We start from the raw sequence: 20,949 nt of genomic DNA on the forward strand, positions 1-20,949 counted from the left end.
TTCCTATATCTTTTAAGAATGATGTTTTTCTGTTTTTGTCTCTTATTTTGGAAAAACATTTTTTAATAGCACTTTCTCTTTTTTACATCTCTCTGTCTCTTATCTCTATTATGGTTATTTCCCCCCAATTTATAATGTATGTTATGATCAGATAAGAGGGTTATCCTTAACCACTTAATCACTCATTAGAATAATAATAATAAAAAACATATGTATCCCGTCCCACTAACAACCAGCAGATGTTTTGCATTAGTGGGTCTTTAAGGGCATTCAGATTTAATATGGGGGGAGGTATTATCAAAACGGACAAAAACCTTCTCTCCGCTGTATGCCAGACAACACTGATCAAATCCTCTTTTCATACATCCCTTGAATAACTGTTTCCCAATGTTGTTTTTGAGTTTTCCTCCACAAATATTGTGCAGCTCATCAAATGTGAAAACATGAAAACTAATCTGACACCATGAATGTTTTTGTTCAGACAAAATATCTAAATGATTAACATATTTTAAATCCCTTCTTGTAAAAATAATGCTTAATGTTCTGTATTTGTGTTTTTAACATTTTCTTTTTTGGTTTCCCTCTTTTGATACTTTTGTTGCTCTTTGATACTGTTGGGAATAAACCTGTCTGTTACCAACAGGCCCATGTCTTTGTCTCTGTTCCTCAATAGTGTGTAAATAAAATGTGTATGGACTCAACATTTTAGTTTCTTATTTGTATTCATATTTATTCTTAATTGAACAAGCAACTTTTTGTATTGCTCTGGTGGACAGACAAGGGGGTTAAATCTAAAACCATTATGCTTAATTTTCAAAGTAAAAGTGAACTTAATTATCAATATCTCGTGTTGTGTTACAAACAGGGCGATTTAAATTCCGACAGTTGCACCGTCTAAAAAATGAAAACTAAGATGTTAGGTTTGTAAGTTGTAATTTTATAGATTTATTTCAGAATTTCTTCCATTTTTATTATTTTATATGAAAACTAGTCCCCTTTTTTGAAATGATTGTTGAACAGGTCTTTCTAGAATTAAACTCATCATATTTTTAAGTCTCATATCTGACCCATGAACGTTTCATGCATGTCATCTCCTCTTTCTCCCCCTTTCCAGTTTGTTCCACCCAACATCTAACATCTTTAAAATCACAAAAGTAACAAGTTGCAAACGCCTCTAAAAAATGTACATTGTATTTATCAGTGAAAATCCCAAAACATCCTGACCTGTAAAGTGCAGATCCATATTCATGCACGATCGCTTACAGATTTCACCGTGAACCCACGGCTAAACTCCGACTAATCACCGATCAAAGTGGCTTTACTGCGCAAATCTCTCTGATAAACATATGCCACTAATTCCAGCAGATCCCCTTTCGCCCTCCCAAGTATTTAGAATCTACAGTAGTGTTAATAAAAATATTTGTGGAGCTTAGTGGCAGAGGAAATGGTGATAATTCAGAACATATGTGGAGTATTAATAAAGTGGAGCAGGGATGGATAGAGAAATGTGTGGATATTGGTATGGAGCAGAAGTGGAGTCTTAGAGAGGGGTCATTTAAAAAGTACTCTGGTTACTTAAGTGACTTTTTTTTCATGTGATAAAAAAAAGAACATTTAAAGAATTGCATAATGCATTTATTTCAAGACAAAAAAACCATCTGATTACTATTACAAAGTGTGTGCAATGAGAGGAAAATGATGTGTAAACAATACAAATGTGGTTTGTTTTGAGCTGCGTTTGGCAGTGTTGCTCAGACTCTGGATTACAAACATTTAACCACATTTTGCAGACGGATAAATTACAAAAAGAGATAAACTGCCTCCTAACTTTTTACATATTGTCGAGCCTTACTGCTGTAAACACGTTTCACATATTCTTTGTAACAAGATACTAAAACATACAACACATATCATTAAACCATTGTATCTGGGAGTGTTGAAATGTGGACAGACGCAATCTGTGAAACACGAAACCCTGGATGTTAAAGGACGCATCATCAAGTGTGGCGATAAAATTGACTCAATTGCGTCCTTTTTGTGTCCCACAGACCAGCGGGTAAGGTCAGAGTTAGTCCTGGTTTTAAGGCCAAACTAGCCCTCTTGTGACTTGCGTTTGGTTGTTTCATCTTGTCCTTTAGTGTAAAATGTTTTAGTTTTTCTAATTCCATGCCATTGTTCATCTTGCTGATGACTGGCAAAGGAAGAAGTTTTCTAAATGTTGGACATTTCTCGGTTTGTGTTTGAATATGTGGTTGTTCCTTGGCACGTCTGGTCCTCTGGCTTCACTCTGGTGCTCAGTGTACCGCAGTCAACCAAATAGTAACAAGAGGACAATGCAGACCGTATTTACTATTATCAAAGGCACTGTGGAAAAAAAGAGAAGCACAAACATTAGCAGAATGCGACATTTTTTTTACCCCAACAACAATTTGTTATATTTATGTATTCTGTAATTTGATATTTCCTGACTTTAAACGAAAATATTTAGCTGATTAAATACTTTTATTGATTAATGTTCTTGTTTTTTTTTACAACTTGGGGTCCAATAAAATGTCCCATAAGTCAGGCATTCATTCAGTCTGATCTTTCCAAAGGATACACATCACTACTTTATATGGCATTCACTCAACATTTCCTTTATTTTAGTAGATGGAATCTATTTTTTCCTACGGTAAATTAGCTTGTTTACCTCTCATGACAGTGCGAACGGAGCGGATGAGAGTTAGAATCTGAGCTTTTACTCCTGGATCATCCCCAAAACCTCCAACTCCCTGGTCAACACCCCAGCCGACTAAAGACAGAGAGAGGATCAAAATGGAAGAGAAGGGGGTAAAACATATACAAAGGAGAGAGCAAACAGGAGGAAGCAATTGGTTAGAAAAGGTCAAACATGACAACACAATGCATTTGTTTTCAAAGAGGCCCTTTAATGCTTTTTGGGTTGTTTTTTTCCCCTTTGCTGTAGTGTGTTATAGAGGTTTTTCGTGCAAGTAAATGGTCTGTAAAGACAAGACGTCGCTAAACTGCTGACCAATCACAACCGAGACGGCCAGCTAACCAATCAGAGCAGACTGGGCTCTGGTTTCAGATAGAGGGTGAAAAGAGTTGCTGCTGCACAGGCAGTATGAGAAAAATAAAGACCACCTTTCTGAACATTAAAGCATGGAAACATGTCAAAGTATAGTCACAAAATACAATTATGAACCTGGAAATCAGCATAAAAGGGCCCCTTTAACATTGAGTTTCCCCCTAAATGTTGCCTAGATCCAAGAATGGCCGAATGATATTATTCAACACTGAACATTTCTCTCCAATGAACACACCACACACTTCTGCCTTAAAGTGTCAACATAATCCGACTCAATGTTAGAACAACATGCTGTGTTTATACTACAAAGGCAGCTGATAATGTAGTAACGTTACACACCTAGCTAGCTGTTTTTACCACCGCGAACCCCTTATTTTAAATCAAATGCATGATGTACGTGGTATAAAACATAGCATCATACTCACACTTGCTGAGAAACCTTTCTTCGTGCAACACAGCAACTGCATTAGTGCACAAAATAGCGGTCTGGATGAGAGAGTAGAGTGTAAACGCCATGCTGGCAACTTCTACTCCTCCTACTTCTCCTACGTCCACCACTCCCAAAAATGTATATGCCGTAAAGAAGCAGCGGACGTCGTGAAACAGTAGTAAATGGCAGAGCGCTAATAATAAGCTCTTTGTTCTTTAATAACTTTTATTTCAAAGTAGTTGGTTAAAAACATGTATTATTAAAAATAAGATAATTAAAAGGCACATATTTATTTCAAATTATGAAATATTTTCCCTCTTTTCTTCTGGTGAACATTGACCAATAAAGTCATAAAAACATAATCGAAGAAAAAGTATGTTTCATATGATCATTTTCAAATGATGTGTGCTGCTGTTGTGATATCTCATATTTCCCTTCATTTAATATGTGTGTCCCATATTCTGAAAGTGTCTCCTTTTTTACAAATCCATCTGTTTTATATTATATTTGTATTCTTAATTTAGGAGATGGTTCAGCCTGTATTACTATGACGCGTTAGCATGAAGTATGAAACCTGAACATTATTTAATTTCCATGAACCTCAAATCATGAAGCCACTTTGTGGTTATTGTATAGACTTTTAATTTACACATAAATAGTAGAGAAACTACAAGAACATATTTTAATACATCTGCATCAACAGTTTATAATGATTACATTTCTCTCAGTAAATGACAACTTTATCCATTCATTCATTGCATTCTATAAACAAGGTGGGGGAGTTCTCATTTGTTGTCCCAGTGACACACACTTGATCATCATCAACACGTTTCTGTCTTTTTGACATTATAATAAATAATATGTTCACAATCAGGGTCTTATGCCCGGTACTCAAATAAATAAACAAACAAACACATATAGATAGGCTGACTGTGAGGTTCAGTATTCTCACTTTGACGTTTTATACAGTCAGGTAAAATCATTTACAGGTAGATGTACAACACTGACAAACGTCAGCCTTTTGCTCCTCAGGATACTAATTTGGAGAGCAAACAAGAAAACAGGAATTGGCCTTTAAATGTCGTTTTAACCATCTGACAACACCCCATAATTCAGCTGATGGTGGCAATGTTACCTTGCCTGTGGACTGATGTTTTAAACATTTGGTTGGAGGGGGTAAAGTACCTTCAGGGTTCATTTTGAGCTATGGATTCTTTAGTTATTAAAAAAAACATTTAAAGGCTGCTTTTTTTTAAATTTGAGCTGTGGATGTGACACAGGATGTTGTTTTGAGCTAACTTCCTGTCTACATAAAAGGTCAAACATGTCAGCATTGAAAATTCAGAAATCCCTCCCAAATACCCTTTCAAGCGTTATGTGATACTGCCCTTTATTAATACTGCTCTCTCTTTAGGTTTGAAACCCCAAAACACTTGTTTCATTTTCTCCCTTTATTTTGTTCTTCATCTGGCATATTAAAGTTAGTCATATCTAACAGAGTAAAGGTGGGTGCATTAAATCACCACCAACATCTGACCTCTTCAGGGACATGCTGATAATTCGGGGAATTGTAAGACGTATGTTTAGGTCAATAAACACAACTGGATATGACGAGGAGAATCCCTTTGGGACCAAATGTTGCAAATGACTTGTGTTTTCCTCTCAATCGACCCAATTTGATCACATCACTCTCAGTGAGAAGTCCGTCCTTGTCCACCGTCTCTTGTATGTACAGTTATGGACACACAGTCTTACTGTTGCTATGACTCCTCGTCGTCTTTCAGAGCTTGGAAAAGTTCACAGTTCTTTTTTTTCACAGCTCTAAAACTCACAAAAGAGGAGATGGGTTGTGGTTGCTTTGGTCCGGGTTGGGTAAAGCTTGGATTTTCCCTTTTTCCGTCAGTTTGTGCCCATTTTAGTTCAGTCAGTATGGGAAATAAACTGGAGCCAGGGAAAAGGAGACAGGGGATGAAGCTTTTACCAGCCTGCTACTTCTAATGTGTTTTTACTGAACGGAGTTTAAGTGCAGGGCTAATAACAAAGGCAGGAAAAAGAAACTGTCCAGTAGAACTTGAAATGTATTTATATACTATACTGAGTCATATTCTGTTTGGGTCTCTCCCGTATATTTCTCTGTTTTCTTTCTTCTTGGGACATTCACAGAGATCCAGGCAGTGTCTTCCTCTCATAGATGATTCTGCCTGTGAAGAAAGTAAATACAACATCAGTGTCATGTCCTGGTTTAGTGTTTTTTAAAGACTAATGTGACTTGTGTTTGGACCAGGATAAGTTATTGTCAATCAAATGAAGCACCCACAAATATTTGAGTTTCACAAATTTGCCATTTAATCATCACTTTAAGGCAAAAGAACCCAGTTTAATTTGCTGATTACAGCCGAGTGGTCTAGTTTCCAAACACTATCAGAACTATACAAAGGCAATTAAACTTTCTGAACTTCCTCTCGCTGCTTTTTGTTATAAATAATGAAATGTTCATTTGACATCTACTGTGCTGCTATTTTTTATTTGATTAATAATCAGCATTCTTAAATGAATTAAAATAACCATCACCTTTTAGCTATTTGTTGAGATGGGAGCTGATCTTTTCTTTTCTGATGATGTTTGCGTAGGGAATCTGAAGGGAAGACAAATTCAGAGAGAACATTTTAGATTGATCCAGGCTGAGCAACATTTGGACACACATGTATAAATACTTCAGTTAAATCTGTTTTTATAAACATAATAGTACAGTATGGTCTCGATATAGTCTTCAAAATACACGTCCCGAATATATGTTCACCGATGGAAAAGCAACAGCTTTGCATTTGACAGGTTGCTGGTGTTTAAAAGTAGCCGTAACTCCAAACTCCAAACACATTTTCCTTTTTGTGAAAGAGACAAGTTACTTTAAATAATATAAGTATTTAATTACAGTACGTCTTAAAGAGGTCCTACAATGCTTTTGGGTGTTTTCACTTTCCTGTAAACCTTTTAGATTTTCAGGTTTGTTGTGCATGTAAATGGTCTGCAGAGGCTAAAATCCCAAAGTTCCCTCTCTCACACACTTCCTGAAATGCCTTGATCGTAGTCCATTGTTAACTTCTGCACTAATAGAACACTTGCGCTTCTATTGGCTAGCGCTCCAACACATTGTACAGGATTGGCTAAGGGGCAGGACGTCTCTAATAAGTGGTTGACCCTAAAAATAGGTGCTGCAGCACACGCACAATGAGAAAAATGATGCACTTTTTGAACATTAAAGCATGTAAACCTGTCACAGTAGAGGTACAACATACTAATATTAACCTGAATTTGAGCATAATTGGGCCCCTTTAAAGGGAAATATGAAATTCTGTGCCAGACGGCTAAAGTTAAGGTGTCAAATTCGATCAAAATTATAACACAGTAACATAAATCAAAAATGGTGCTAGAGTTCATTTGAATGTCTGTGTGAAATTAATGTGTCATTACTCTCAGACAGATCCATCTGCTGCTTCTAGACACATTAGTCCGTTTTGAACGCTCTTTGTGTGTGTATGTGCATGCTTATAAATGAGCTACTATGCTTCCCGTCTGCCTGCGTGGTTACATGAACGCAGCCCGCTCTGGTTGTGTGTTTTCGGTGCGAGGTCTGCGATCATGTGCATACGAGCGTGTGCAGTTGTGGCAAGTGTCAGAAAGCAAAGACAAACAGCGTCTGTCAGCCTGTCTGCCAGCTGCTCCGCTGATTGATGTGGACGGAAACAGGGGAACTTATCACCCGTGAAAGACAAACTACATGATTGGTTCTGTCTTCTGACGGACAAATAAGCCATAGAAGTGTTCACTTGAACCAGTTTGACGGCTTTATTTATTCTTTGGTTAATTCAGTTTTAAGGTTTGGATTTTGTATCCATGTCTACAGTGTAGTAGTGTTAATTGGGCTGTTATTGTCACATTTCCTTGTTTGTTTTTGATATCTTCTTCGCTGTTCAAACTGTGTAACTATATTTTACTGGAAAGTGCTTCATAATTAGCCTTAATTATATTCCTTTTGAAAAAGCATTAGCAAGATTGTTTTTCCAAGCAAACAGCGAGGCTTTTTAAACTCCATCTATCCATAAATGGGGTTTTTATTTGTCGTTTAAAGGAGCAGCAATGGTATTTCTTTTTCATCAGTGCTCAGCGCTGATTGGATCATTAGGAGTCTTACCATCTGTAACTGTTGGACCATCTCTTCTCTGTAGGCGAGCTCTCTCTTCATCTGGTCTTGGAAATTATCTGAAATTACAGTTGGAATCTATGATTAGCCTGAGCAGTATTATGAAGTATAGTTATTATAAAACAGCCGATGGAGGATAAAAGAGGGTTTAGAAAAACAGAGGAAAGACAAAAGGTAAGAGAAGGGGGGAAAAAAGGAACCTCAGAAAGACAGAGAAGGAGAAGTTGACCTTGTATGATGAAAAAATAGACTTACGGAAGACAGGAAATGGTGAGGTGCCCTTCAGAGCGTGAAACTCTTGCTCCAGTCTCCTCCTGAAGTCGATCTGCTCCAGCAGAACCTTCTGGAGCTCCTCTGCAGGAGCAAGAAGAGGAAGAGAAGAGGTAAAGAGATTTATGAGTACAATATGTACAAAAGCTACAGCGCAGTTTCTGCAATCAAAATCCGCATCTCCAACAATTCAACACAAAATTAACTTAGAGATCAAAATAAAGAGAATCGTGCGAGCAAAATGCAGAAATAGGTAAACTATATATTAGATTAAAGTGAGACAAATAAAAACAGAAGGGAAAATTGAATGTTATACAGTGGAATAAAACACTGCACATTATAGTGATATATTAACACATCGGTATTTAGAAGATAAAAAGATGTATGTGTTAAATACAAAGTGTGTTCCAATGCATCTTTTTTTAATCTTAAATCTCATTTAGAACATAATGTATGTACCTGGGAGGTAGACCAGTCTCTAAACTATCATACTGTACACATTTGTTATCCTGTTTTCTATTTTGTATTCCTAGTTTAGTTTGTATAATGGTGATATTGTATTTCTTATTTCCTATATTTATGTTCTTGACCTTGCACTGAACTTGTTTTTCTTTCTTTACTGTATGCGCCAACACCAAAGTCTTTTCAGTGAAAACCTACATTGCATTGAACATTGTTCTGATTCTGGAGGTTTTACTTGAAAACAACAGTCTGTACCTTTCTCCATGTTCTCCACGTCCTTCTTCAGCACCACAGGAGAGGCAGCACCTCGGCTTCGGTCACCTAAAACACGGAAGGACTTAATGTTAGATGTTTGACATAGGACCGTCATATAGCATATCCAATGTTTTCCCATCCTATTAAACCACAGCATGAGACACTCTATTTCAAATGCAACACATTTTGTCACATTTTAATATATTGCAATCTAGATATATCTTTATTCATGCTGTACTGAGTATTAACCCTGCATCACAGCCCTGTAGTTCGCTCTGTGTCCTCTAGATGTCAGTGTAAGCTTGTGCTACGATGTTGACGGCGCTGTAGAAGGAGACCTTTACCGCACTGTTCAATCTCTTATTGCTGTCAGATAATATTGCTTTCTATTAAGACAATTCTGGAATTAGAGTAAATGATGTTGTAGCTTGTGAAACTGAGGCAAAGGTTTGTGCTGAAAAGATAGTTTAAATGGCCTCTCCACCAAATTGGCAAGAAATAAAAAAATAAAAGATGAATAGCTTGGAGCTTACTGTGCTCTAAAACTGTTGCATGTGATGCCAAAATGTTTATCTTTACTAATGCTAGTGGCTATGAAAACTGCATTAGTATAATAAAACTGTCAATGTATGTAAAACAGCATTATAATATGCCGTGTTTCTTTAGGTGCATATTATGTCTGTTTATTTTTTGAAGCTTGCTATTGCTGGAGGCCTCTACTTGTTGCGGTAAAACTTCACCATTTTTCATCTGCCTTTTTAATAAACATCTTTATCTCACACTGTTTTCCTTTGCAGCAAGTTTCTATATTGTTCTTCTGCTTGTATGCATGTGTGTTGGGCTTCACGTCTGAATTGTGACAATGAGGCATTGTGCGCCTTAAATGAAGCGATCCAGCACACTCGATATGTTTATTCTCTCCTCCAGTCATTTCATATCCTGGCTGCTTAAGCCCATGCTTCTCTCTATCTCTCCCATTTAGAGCAGAGAGAGCTCTCCTCTCTCCTCCTCTCCTTCCCTCTCCTCTCTCTGTCTCATTTGACAAGCAAATTTGCAGACAGTGCCCGAGGATAACAACCTCGTTTGACAGTCAATTAACCGTGAATAGTCAAAGCCAAGGCGGTTTGCATTACATAAATGGAAAATTAGATTATTTTTTCTCCCTAGAAACAGAGGGAGAGTTTAAAGACAGTGGAGGGAGGGGGGGGGTGGGGGGACTCGGAGGAATCAGGCCTTCTAATCACGTAGAGCTTCCCACCGCCCAGGGAGACGTTTGGCAATCAGGGGAAAGGTGGTCTCATTTAATTTGTTTCGTGTAATTTTTCGAAATACATTATACATTATGCGCAGGGATCATTATGGTGTGTGTGTGTGTGTGTAGGGGTTGAGGGAGTGTGTGGGGGGGGGTAGATATAAATGTTGGCACAGATGTCATAAAGCACTTTTAATGTTTTCCTGACAGATATAAAAAGGCAATAAGCTGTGATCTTTTTCAAACGGGAAAGGTTTTTTTTGCGCTGAGGAGGGGGAAAAAAAAGGCAATTATGTCGGCGGCGATATGGGTCTAGGATGGAGATTGCCACCGCGGCTGCTTATCTCCGAGCTGATGTTTTCCTGTTGAACTATAACGGCCCCCCTAAGAGTAACAGCCGTGGCGACAGTGCCGCTAAAGAGAGCAGCCGTGGCAGAGCGGCGGCAGAAGAAGCTTTGCTTTTTCTGTGTATTTATATGAATCCCTTAACTCCCGCGTTAGAGGAGGGGGAGGAGGAGGAGGAGGGTGAGGTGGACGAAGCTGAAGAACGGAGGAGCTTTCTCTCCCCGCTTTAAGTAATCTGAGTCCCATTTGGGTCACAGGAAGAAACACCATTGGAACTTATGTAAAATCAGGTTCTTTTTAATCAGCCTACATTTTTTTATGTATGGAAATTTTACACAAATGTGTCATTATCAAAAACACATTTTCTAAAACAATGTCCTAATTTTGTCTCTACACTTGCACATAAATTAAATCCCTGCTCTGTAGATAAGTAAGGACATATATATATATAGGTCTAATTTACTTCAGTCCCAAGCTGTTTAGATGTTCGTTTTATTTCCTTATGAGAATGTTTGATCATGCTTCCATCTAAGGATCAATACAGATCTTAGATTTTCTCTGCAATGCGAGATTGCAATGATAATGGTACTTTCAGGAGCGTGTTGTTTTCAGAAATGGTTGTTGTTTTAACCCTGCATTGGATCTGCAACCAAAAACAAATAAAAAAATCATACCTGAACTTTCCCTCCAGTAGTCGGGCGCAGCTGTCTCGCTCTCTGGTACAAAGAAACTATTCTGCTCTTTGTTTTCATCTGAGAGAAAATGAGACGGAGAGACAGGGGAGAGCGTGTCAGTAAGGCCCATTGGTTGAGCTGGTTATCCAGACACATGGAGATAACTAAGTGTGGGCATGGTGTGTGTCCTGTGTGTGTGTGTGTGTGTGGGCCACAAAACACACACACACACACACACACATACACACACACACACGACATTCTCCTCCGCGAAAGGGTCAGAGTGTGAGATGAGAGGAGCAAATGAAACGTCACAGGAATATGAGCCTCGGGCACGGAGGAACAATAAAACCACTCAGTCAGACACTAAATGAAACAAAGACGCTATAATACAACAGAGAGCGTGTAACAGTCTGCTGAAAGAGACTGGCCGCTGCTATTTGATGAAACCAAGACATTGTAAAACAACTGTAGGGTGAAAGAAGTAGTGTCAAGCATCCCATGCAAACAGTGCTGCAGTGTTTTTCTAGATAATTTAGGAAAGAGAAAGTGTTTTTTGCTTTAATGTATTTGAACTTTTGAGAGAGATTTAAAGGGTGATTGCACGAAACAGCTGGAAAAACTGTATCATGTAAAAGAAGAAATATTTAATATTGTATCTGATTTATATTGAATTCCATTATGGACTTGTTTTGAAGTGTACTTTTAAAAATAAAAGTTTTAAAAAGATGGAAATGTTTAAGCTCACCGGAGATGCTGGAGTTGTCTTTGGTTGCGTACACAGGGAGTCCTTCATCTCTATTTTTGTGAACCTGAAAAAAAACACAGAAATTCTGAATTGTTTATACACGTTATGCAACAAATATTTCAATTACAACAAAGCAGGGTATATTTCCTATAAAGTAAAATCATTTCTTTGTGATGAAAATTGTTGATAAAAAAATTGGGTTTCCTTTTTTTATTCTAAACACTTACATTTTTTATTAATATGGATTATATTTGTGCAACAATTGAAATAATGTCTTGACAAATGTTATCTCCAGCCTATGGGCTGCATCTATTTGAAATGATCTAATTTGGACTGATGGTTTTTCCCTTTCCATTGATGTATTTGTTACACAATGAATAATTTGCCTGTCTGGTTTAAAATGCTCTTCAAAACTCTACCCTCCTCCCCTTTCTCTCTCCCCCAGAGGCCCGGTTAATGTGGGAGTCGGCAGGTTAAAGATTAGAGTTGCCCTAACAGGCTGGGGTGACAGAGGGAGAACAAACATACTGTGGCCATTAAACAATCCACACCTGGGCCTATTAGCCCGGATCAGAGTTGGGGTGACTGTTTCAATTTCTACAGGGAGAAACCAGCCTCTCAATCTGCTTATGCAGATCACACCGCTGCCTGACGGCGGCACCATTTAAATAATAATTAGCTAAAGTGGCCTGCGGGGATATTTACGTTTTTGTAAGCAGGGTCGTCTCGGTGAGGTGGGGTGGAACCGGAGAGAGGCAGGCTGGCTGAAGGGGAGGCAGGCAGGCTGGGGGACCCCTGCCGAATGGGGTCCGAGGAGGAGGGAGGGGAGGTGCTGGTGTACACAGCCCCGCTCCCTCTCTCCTTCCCCCTTTCCTCTCCGTGGCTGTCGCTTAACGCAGAGTGGTACAGGTTGGTTTGAGTCTGTGGCAGCCTGTTTGTGAAGCCCCCTTCCTCCTCCTCGTCTTCCTGCTTTGACGACTCCACATCCACTTCCCCCTCCTCCTCACTCTCCGCTCCCTCCGCCTCTACATCGCCTCCACTTTCACTTCCGTAACTACAGCTGCTGCTGGGCGAGAGCCGCTGGTGGCGGTCAGACCTGGTCACTACCACCCCAAAGTCCTCATCTGTCGCCCCGTTGCTGTGGAGCTTAGCGATGCTCTCTGCGTCCTTAATGACGGGCCTGAAGGCTGAGCCGTAGCTGGGCTTCCTGCTTTGGAGGGCTGGGGTGTCCAGGAGTTTGAGCCAGCCCTCTGATGTCACAGGGCGGAGGTCAGGGGTTACTGTTGAGCACTCTGGGTCAAACAGCCCGGGTCTGGCTGTGGTAGTCCCGCTGCCAGGAGCCATGGTTGAGCTCACACTATTTCCGTTTCCAGCTACTGCTCCAGGCTCGCTGGGGTCTGAGAGATCCAAAAAGGCCTGCCTGAGAGAGGGGTTGTCTGCCAGGGAGGAAAGGGCACTGGGCTGAGGCTGGAGGTAGGTAGGGACAGGAATTCCTCCCGCCGCTCTTGGTGGCCAGAACATGCAGAAAGGAGGATAAAAAGTGTCTTTGCGGCCGGGCCACAGCAGACCCGACAATCCTGCTCCTTTCTGCCCCCCTGAAACATCACTGTCATCTTTCTTCTGCTGGCAGAGGCCGAATGCTGGGAAGGGGTAAGGCGAGGGGAAGAGCGACGTGGGAGGGAACTTCTGCAGCATGCCGAAGCCTTTGCTCGGGACGGGGATGACAGGGTAGCTACGTGTCGTCTTACGGGGAGACAGATTGTCTCCTTCCAGATCATCATCGTCGTCAAAGCGGGATCTCTTCTGAGCGCCCAGGTCAGACCCCATCATGTGAACGGAACCCGGGTGACTCTTCATGGGACCCATGGAGGAACAATGGGACGAAGACGGCAGCGCTCTCTTCCGGCTCCCTCCGTTGAACATAGCTTTGACGTCTTCCCATGCGAAGACTAACTCATCGGCCGGGATTTTGTCAGAGAGTTTGAGGTGTCGACGCCAGGAGTTGAAGTTGGCGGCGTCCGGCTGGGTGTACTTGGCGTCCGGCGTGCGGTGGGAATGGAAAATGAACTTATTTGGGGAGAAGTACATGTTGCAAAGTGAGCACTTGATGCATTTTGCCCTGGAGCTGTTGTAGCGTGCCGGGATGAAGTTACCTCGGCAACCCCAGGCGCACTCGTGTGTCACATCGAAGGCGAAGTTGTCGGGCAGTTTCGGCGGTGCGTTCTCTCCCAGGAAGGACTTGCAGAGGCGCTCGGCTTCGCGCTTGGTGATCATACCACAACGGCGCGATGAGATGGGCATGGCACCGGCCCGACGGAGGATCTCCAGCTGAACCGGAGTGCACTGGACGCAGGTGATGCCCAGCGCCACGCGGCGATTGTGAATCTCATTATAACTGTAGTTCTTCAGGAGTGTGTTGGAAATCTGAGCCAGGCAAAGTCTCTCGTTGTGATCAATGACCAGCGATACGATGGGAACGCCGTACAGGATGACCTGGCCAACTTGGTTTGGCTTCATGGGTGGAGAGGAAGAGGACGGCGAGGGAGAGGATAAGGAGGAAGACGAGGAGTGGAGATGGGCGGATCTGGGTGGTGTCAGGGGTTCTTGCTGATAGGGGCCTGTGGAGCTTGTCATTATGATGTCATTAGTGCTCGAAAGATGGGTCTTGTCCATACTGGGTGGAAAATGGTATGTAGAACAACCTGCATTAAAAAAGAAAGGAAGAAATAAAGAATGTGTTAATTATTTTATACCATAAAAATCCTCTTGAAATGTCTCACAATTGTTATTATAACCTACACTAATTTTACAGCGAAGTTGTGTCCAGAAATAAGCTGATGATATGTGAAAAAGTGCATATTAAAATAATCGATATTATTTCAAATGAAATGCAGTTAAATCAAAAGTATCTGTTACCCAATCCGATAGAAAAACAGCAAACGTTGTTTGTCTCTCAATCTTTACAGAACTGGACACACTTTTGAAATACTTTAAATAAGTCATTACAAAATATAATAATAATAATAATAATGGATTTGTTTTCTTAAATACCACAAAATATTATAGAGCGCGCAGAAAAAATGAACTGGATAAAGATACTGAATTGAAAAATGTGAAAATAAGTGGAGTGTTACCTAAACAGCAAATACAACAGTTGGCAAGAATCAAATAATGCAAATCTATTAATTTATTTAGCTAAAAAATAAATGATCTTCAGCATTTATATACTTAAAAGTAATGAGTGTTGCCTGTGTTTGTTTTAAACACTAGGCTAGTTGGCCAATACACTAACTATGAAAACATTCTTGCAACATAAAAGCTGCAGTTAAAATACAGTATTATCCATATTCCTACCTAGAAAAATAGGCATCATTTCATTTAAATAATACATTACATTTCAATTAATTTAAATGTGGGTTTTTACATTTTAAAACATCCTTTATCTAGAAGGTGGCATAACCTAAATAGTTTATCCTTACACAGCCCACAGAAATTATTTTAAGGTTATTTTTTGGGGGGCAACAATCACCCTATAGTTTTGTTATCAACTTAATTTTAAGAAGGTTGGCATTGGCACTTCCTTCCTGGTCCAAAAACTGTATTCCTTCACTTTCTTTAACCGCATATAATTTATCTAAATATATTTTAAAAGCAGTATCTTGAAAATGGCAGGTGATATATTGTGAAACAAATATTTTACTGGAAATGTCCAGTGACATCAAAAACACTTCCCACCCCTCCTCGTTAAATGACCTAAAACACGTCGATATGTGCATGACATGTGTTATGATTTAAAAATAAAAAACACAAATACTCCAGAAATAAAAACATGTAAATTACTTTCGTTTAAAGGATTCAGGAAATGTTTGCTTGGACAAATATACCTAAGATGTTGCTGAGTTTTTGTGCAAATAACATTAAGGAAAACTACAATTCCAAGTAATACAAAACGAACTGAAATGCAGTTGTATTAAACAGACAGGTTTCGTTTTGAATTGCATATTTTTTTTTTAAAGAACACTATTACACGTTTTGCTACTAACGAATAATCGCAAGAGCCTGTTAAACTATTTAGAAACTAACAATATAGCTTAAGAGTCCAGCTTCAAATAATTCAGTAGCATTAAACTATTTACATGTGTGTAATTTAAGTGAAGTACAAGTTTCAACGTTCGCAAAGTAACAGTAGGCCTTTATCAAACCAGCCCACATACCGGTAAATCAGGCATTATGTTATTCCATGGAACAAAATTAACGGTAAAGGTTTGTTTTACAACTAAAATGTAATAATAATAATTGAAATAATACAAATAATAACATAACAATACTGGACAATGCAACGGGTCTAAAATACGGTTAATGCAACGGCATTTGAAAAATCCACACTCATCTTCATAAACATTTTCTGTAATACATCATTTTTTTAGCATGTTTTCTGTCCCACACAGGTAATGTATAGGCACATTTTTAACAACCATTTCAGCCAACTTTACAGACAGAAATCGATTAGCAGTCCTTACCTCTGACTCCCGAGAATAAGCCCCAAAACTGTCAGAGCGTATCCAAAAAAACTCTCGTCGTCACAAGGGAAATCGATTTATCCTACGCAGCTTTAAAAAACTCATTTTTATCAAGCAAATTTCACTGATTTATATCCGGAATGCGGTGCCGGTTTCTGTCTCTTACTGTAGAGTGCAGAAGAGCTCGTGAGATGTGAGTAAACTGCGACGATCGCGCCGGCTTTATTCGCTTCTCAGAGACTCCACGCGCTATACTAATCCCTCTCTCTCTCTCTCGCTCTCGTAGTCTCTCCTCTCTCTCTCTCGCTCTACCACGCACCTGCCTCGTGTTTGATTGGCGTGTAGCGCGAGCTCAGCCCACCATCCTGGGACCAGGACACACTCGTAGGCACTTCCACACACTTTGTTCCTCCTGTCCTATACGAGAGGTTCAGTTGCACAGCTAAAACATATATTGCTCTCTGTTACTCAAGTCTAAGTAGCAATATAGACAGACTACGAGATGCACGAGCATGTCGAAGTGTCCTCGGGCACCTATAGCCCCAAACTGCTCCGTTAGCCATTTCTACGGTAACGAAGTGTAAAAAAACTTACACCAAAAAATAAATGTAATGTAGCCTTTTATACACATCTGATTGTGCAGGAAATGAAGAAAATGTTCTCGTCTTTATACAGTATATAGTCCACTGTAAACAGACCCAATACAACATTTACGATTAACATAATCTTAGCTAAAGTTGCTTTATTAGTCACTTAATGAACAGTACAAGCTTTGCCATTCAATTTAATGGTGGTGCCAGTAGACTGCACACTTTAGGGGGGGATCTTTGACATTTCTGGAAAACAACTGACTTTTGACATAACTTGTGAGACACAAAGTGTTCATCAAGAAACTGCTGAAAGAGGAGTTTGGCATAGGAAATGATGTGTTTTTTGATGCAGTGCCAAAGAGAGCAGAAATAATGGACAACTCTACACTTCACATGCAACACATGTGACGGTGGGGCCAAAAATGGGGATCCAAGCACAGTACTCCATCAGAGGGCCCAGGAATTCTTACGCCTGCTTCAAGCTTTTAAACCAGGCATGGTTGCTCAATTACTCCTTCCACTAAAAATATGCAGGAAAATTACAGATATGAAGTGCAGACCTAAATATCAAGTCCATAACCCAGATAAGAGCTGCCTCATAGTCCTTAGCAAACGTCTGCATTGCAAGACAGGATCTCATTTAACATTGCATGGGGATGAAGGGAAATGTTGTCCTAAATACTGATTGCCCTCTTTAATTAAAACAACTTAATAAAGTTGTTTTTAGGACTTATTCTTCTTTGGCCCATGATTCATGAATGGGATGTAGAAAACTAATACTAACTAAACTTTTTTTCCCCTTTCTTGCTAATGGCTGATAAAACAGGATGCAAGATTCACAAATGCATGCATGTTGTACACACACACACACACACACACACACACACACACACACACACACACACACACACACACACACACACACACACACACACACACACACACACACACACACACACACACGACCTGTGAGGGCTCAGTGTTTTTTAACAGTGAAGGTGGTTTGAATAACTCTTATGGGCATGCATGCACTGAGATTTAAGTTACAAAATATAATACAAATGGTGCAGAAAACCATATGAAGCAACTGGTAGTGGCTATATGGTTAGTGTATATACTTTACTTCAGTCTGAGCTCTAAATTAAATATTTTTTACACAAAACTACAGTCAAAGCTGCATTTCTAACAAAATAATTTTAGTTAGTCAAACTTTTAATAATTTATTTGGCCTCATTTGTGTCAGAACAGTCCTTTTTCAGTCCATTTGTGTTTTCTAAATTATTTATAAAGGCAATGAAATGCAAAGGAAAAACAACTTTTTGATTCAACTTGTTTCTGGAATTATTAGTATTATTTTTTAAGTATATTTATATAATCATTTCTCAGTCTCGTTAAAAGACTGTTGGATATTGAGACTGGCTGTAATTTATTCTCGCCCAATCTTTTCTCTATAGCATCTTGATAAACATGACATAAATCTGTGCGTGTGTGTGTGTGTGTGTGTGTGTGTTCGTCAAAGCGACACAGTAGAGAGCACGAGCCCCATCTGCTCCTTTTCAAACCAATTTAGCTTGTCACTGCGCGTGCTTTTGTCTCGCGGACGGACGCCACGGGACCACCTAGCTGAGAAGGGACAAGAAAGGGGGGGGCTCTTCGGGCGCGAGCCACGCACGGGCCGCAGCGATTTAAGGCAGTGACGTCACAATAGAGAGGACAGGAAATGCTAATACGTAACAAAAAGCAGGTAGAGTACAGATTTAAAAGCTTGGCCGATTTAAAATAAAAACTTTTAAATTCTAATGTCGGAATTTAGCGCAGGGTTTTATGTGTGTTTTTCTATAAATGGATAGAAGTGTTGTATTGCTGGGAAGTTTAAAACTCCGAGCAACGTGGATTTGTATTATAATATAAACCTAACGAACTAAGGTTAAGGCTAAATTAAAGTCTCTTATACAAATTCTAAATGGCACATTTGCTGTGATTCAAGCAATAATGAAAGGTTTTTTAGGAAGAGACGTAATTATCCACAACTTTCTCCAAGCTGAGAGAGATGTCGCTGACATGTTATCAAAAGCGGAGCATGTCTAAACCATGCGAATCAGAAAAAGGCTTATTGGAATACAATAGCGCTATTAGCCCCTTTGGAATACATTTCACTTTCTTCATAATGCATTAGCCCGTCGCCCTACTGAGAAATTAATCATGCGTTTAAAAAAAGAATTGCTTGTGTGACCTCGAAGGGTCAAAGCAGGGAGAACGAGAGGAGAGAGAGCTCAAAACATAATAAATTAAGAGCTACAACACTAAGTGAGCTTGAGACATTTAACATGAAATCTGTCAATAAATGAAACATGCCCCGGGTGAGTGATTACCATATTGAAATGCATCATCTCCTTTTCTCAAAACGCACTGGAGCCAGTCTGAATCAACACAAAAAGCCCAGATTTCGTTTTTTTTCGTTTTTAGTATTTCAATTATTATCGGCATTATTTAACTATTTACCATTTTAATAAATATTAAGATTATTTTTTTAAGACAATAATGATAATAAAAATTAAAAAAAATAACATGTGTCAAGCTTCGTATTCCAGCCCAGCAGTGCTTTTATTAATTCATTGTGGATTTAAAAGGCAGATGTAGGCTACAATATGGTGCACAGTCGCCCTGCATGCCCCAGTTTTAATCCTTACTTAATGCCGCGCGTCTTTTACTGAATGGGAGTCTTCTGTTCGTCTGCAGTGAAGATTTACTGTGCATTAAAATTAACACACATATTTAATAAATTGGAAAATAATAATAATGACTATTATTGAGGTCGTCTTTAAGTCTAACCATTCCTCTTGATGAGAAAAAGAGATTGTGGATTAGAAAAGGGGATTTTGGCATGCATCACTTTCCCCCTTTACATCTTCTTTATTGCAATCATTATGGTGTTTTTTATTATAAATACACATAATGGCATATAACTGAATATTTTGGGGCTAAAGTGAAGTACCTGTGTTTTATAGTGTAAAGTAATTGGCCACACTGTTAGATCAAGACAAGCTGTTTTCTTTCTGAATTATTACGTTTCTGTACGTTTTTAATTTATTATGTTGAATGTAACTAGCACACACATCATGTGTTTTATCCATATCACCAGAAAGGGAGGAGCCAGCCGTTCTAATTAAGCTTTTATTTGTCATGTTTCTATTTTTACAGTGTTCCCATACCAGGAGAGAGCCAGCCCTGTGAACGATGCTCAGTTTGTTATATGTGAGCTCAGCCTGAGGCAGTTGTACCAATTAGCATGGCAGACCAACCACTAAAGATTCCCATATTTCATAGAAGATCTGGAACATTAGCCAGAGTGAATTATTTAAAAAATATATAATAAAAGAAAAAAAACATGGTGCAAATCTCACTCATGTCTTCATCAAACATAACTGCATTATAGGCCTTAATTGAAAACAGGCCTCATAGGATTTGATGCCTTTATGTTTGTTTATTATAATTGCGTTTTGGGAATATGTTTATACAAATAAAGTAGCTGAATAATAATTAATTTCACAAAAATAAAATGCATTGAAGTGAGGTCAAAGATAACCCCGAGGACCTTTTTTGTTTGTAATCCCTGTAATGACTTTAAAATCAGTACCAGATTAAGTAAAAATCGTGTGACAACCACAAAATAATAATAATGGACATCATAATAATAGAAGGGCAGTAAAACTTACAGAAATATGAAACAAATACAACATATAATGGAAAACGTACCCCTATAGGAATATTACCAAAATCCTATCATCATGTTGAATCATTGGCACAGACACAACTGACTAACTGTAAATTAAAGTGAGGTAGGTTAACAGCACTGTAGGATTTACCTGCTTTAAATCTGAGTATAGAAGCTTATCTATAACAGATAGACAAATCTTCCTTGCAGCATCTGGTATCCCTGCACAAGTGTGAATAGAGGGAACATAACATGATAACATGTTTTGAAGCATACTCTGAAATGAACATTCTCTTGTTCATATATGCAGAGATTTTAATCCCTGTAAAATTATTGTCTTTGTCACAATATTTAGCATTTCCCATTAAGATGAAAACAGAGGCGTCAAAGGTCAAAAGC

General features: G+C 39.1%; 2 protein-coding genes across 2 annotated transcripts; both read right to left on the reverse strand.

The window, feature by feature from the left end:
- Positions 1-1,613: 1,613 nt before the first annotated feature.
- On the reverse strand, positions 1,614-3,673 carry ier3ip1 (immediate early response 3 interacting protein 1). Its single transcript, XM_063888951.1, has 3 exons — positions 3,514-3,673; positions 2,690-2,791; positions 1,614-2,364 (listed from the first exon to the last, which is right to left on the reverse strand). The coding sequence occupies exons 1-3, from the start codon at positions 3,602-3,604 to the stop codon at positions 2,309-2,311; spliced, it is 249 nt and encodes an 82-aa protein (XP_063745021.1). The 5' UTR covers positions 3,605-3,673; the 3' UTR covers positions 1,614-2,308.
- A 514-nt stretch (positions 3,674-4,187) lies between these two features.
- Positions 4,188-16,408, reverse strand: skor2 (SKI family transcriptional corepressor 2). Its single transcript, XM_063889820.1, has 9 exons — positions 16,246-16,408; positions 12,431-14,427; positions 11,726-11,789; positions 10,978-11,055; positions 8,707-8,772; positions 7,975-8,073; positions 7,711-7,778; positions 6,090-6,153; positions 4,188-5,719 (listed from the first exon to the last, which is right to left on the reverse strand). Exons 2-8 carry the CDS (start codon positions 14,396-14,398, stop codon positions 6,097-6,099), a joined length of 2,400 nt encoding a protein of 799 aa, XP_063745890.1. The 5' UTR covers positions 14,399-14,427; positions 16,246-16,408; the 3' UTR covers positions 4,188-5,719; positions 6,090-6,096.
- Between the last annotated feature and the right edge of the window lie 4,541 nt (positions 16,409-20,949).

This window comes from Eleginops maclovinus, chromosome 8 (genome assembly GCF_036324505.1).
Source record: "Eleginops maclovinus isolate JMC-PN-2008 ecotype Puerto Natales chromosome 8, JC_Emac_rtc_rv5, whole genome shotgun sequence".
In the NCBI taxonomy this organism is placed as follows: domain Eukaryota; kingdom Metazoa; phylum Chordata; class Actinopteri; order Perciformes; family Eleginopidae; genus Eleginops; species Eleginops maclovinus.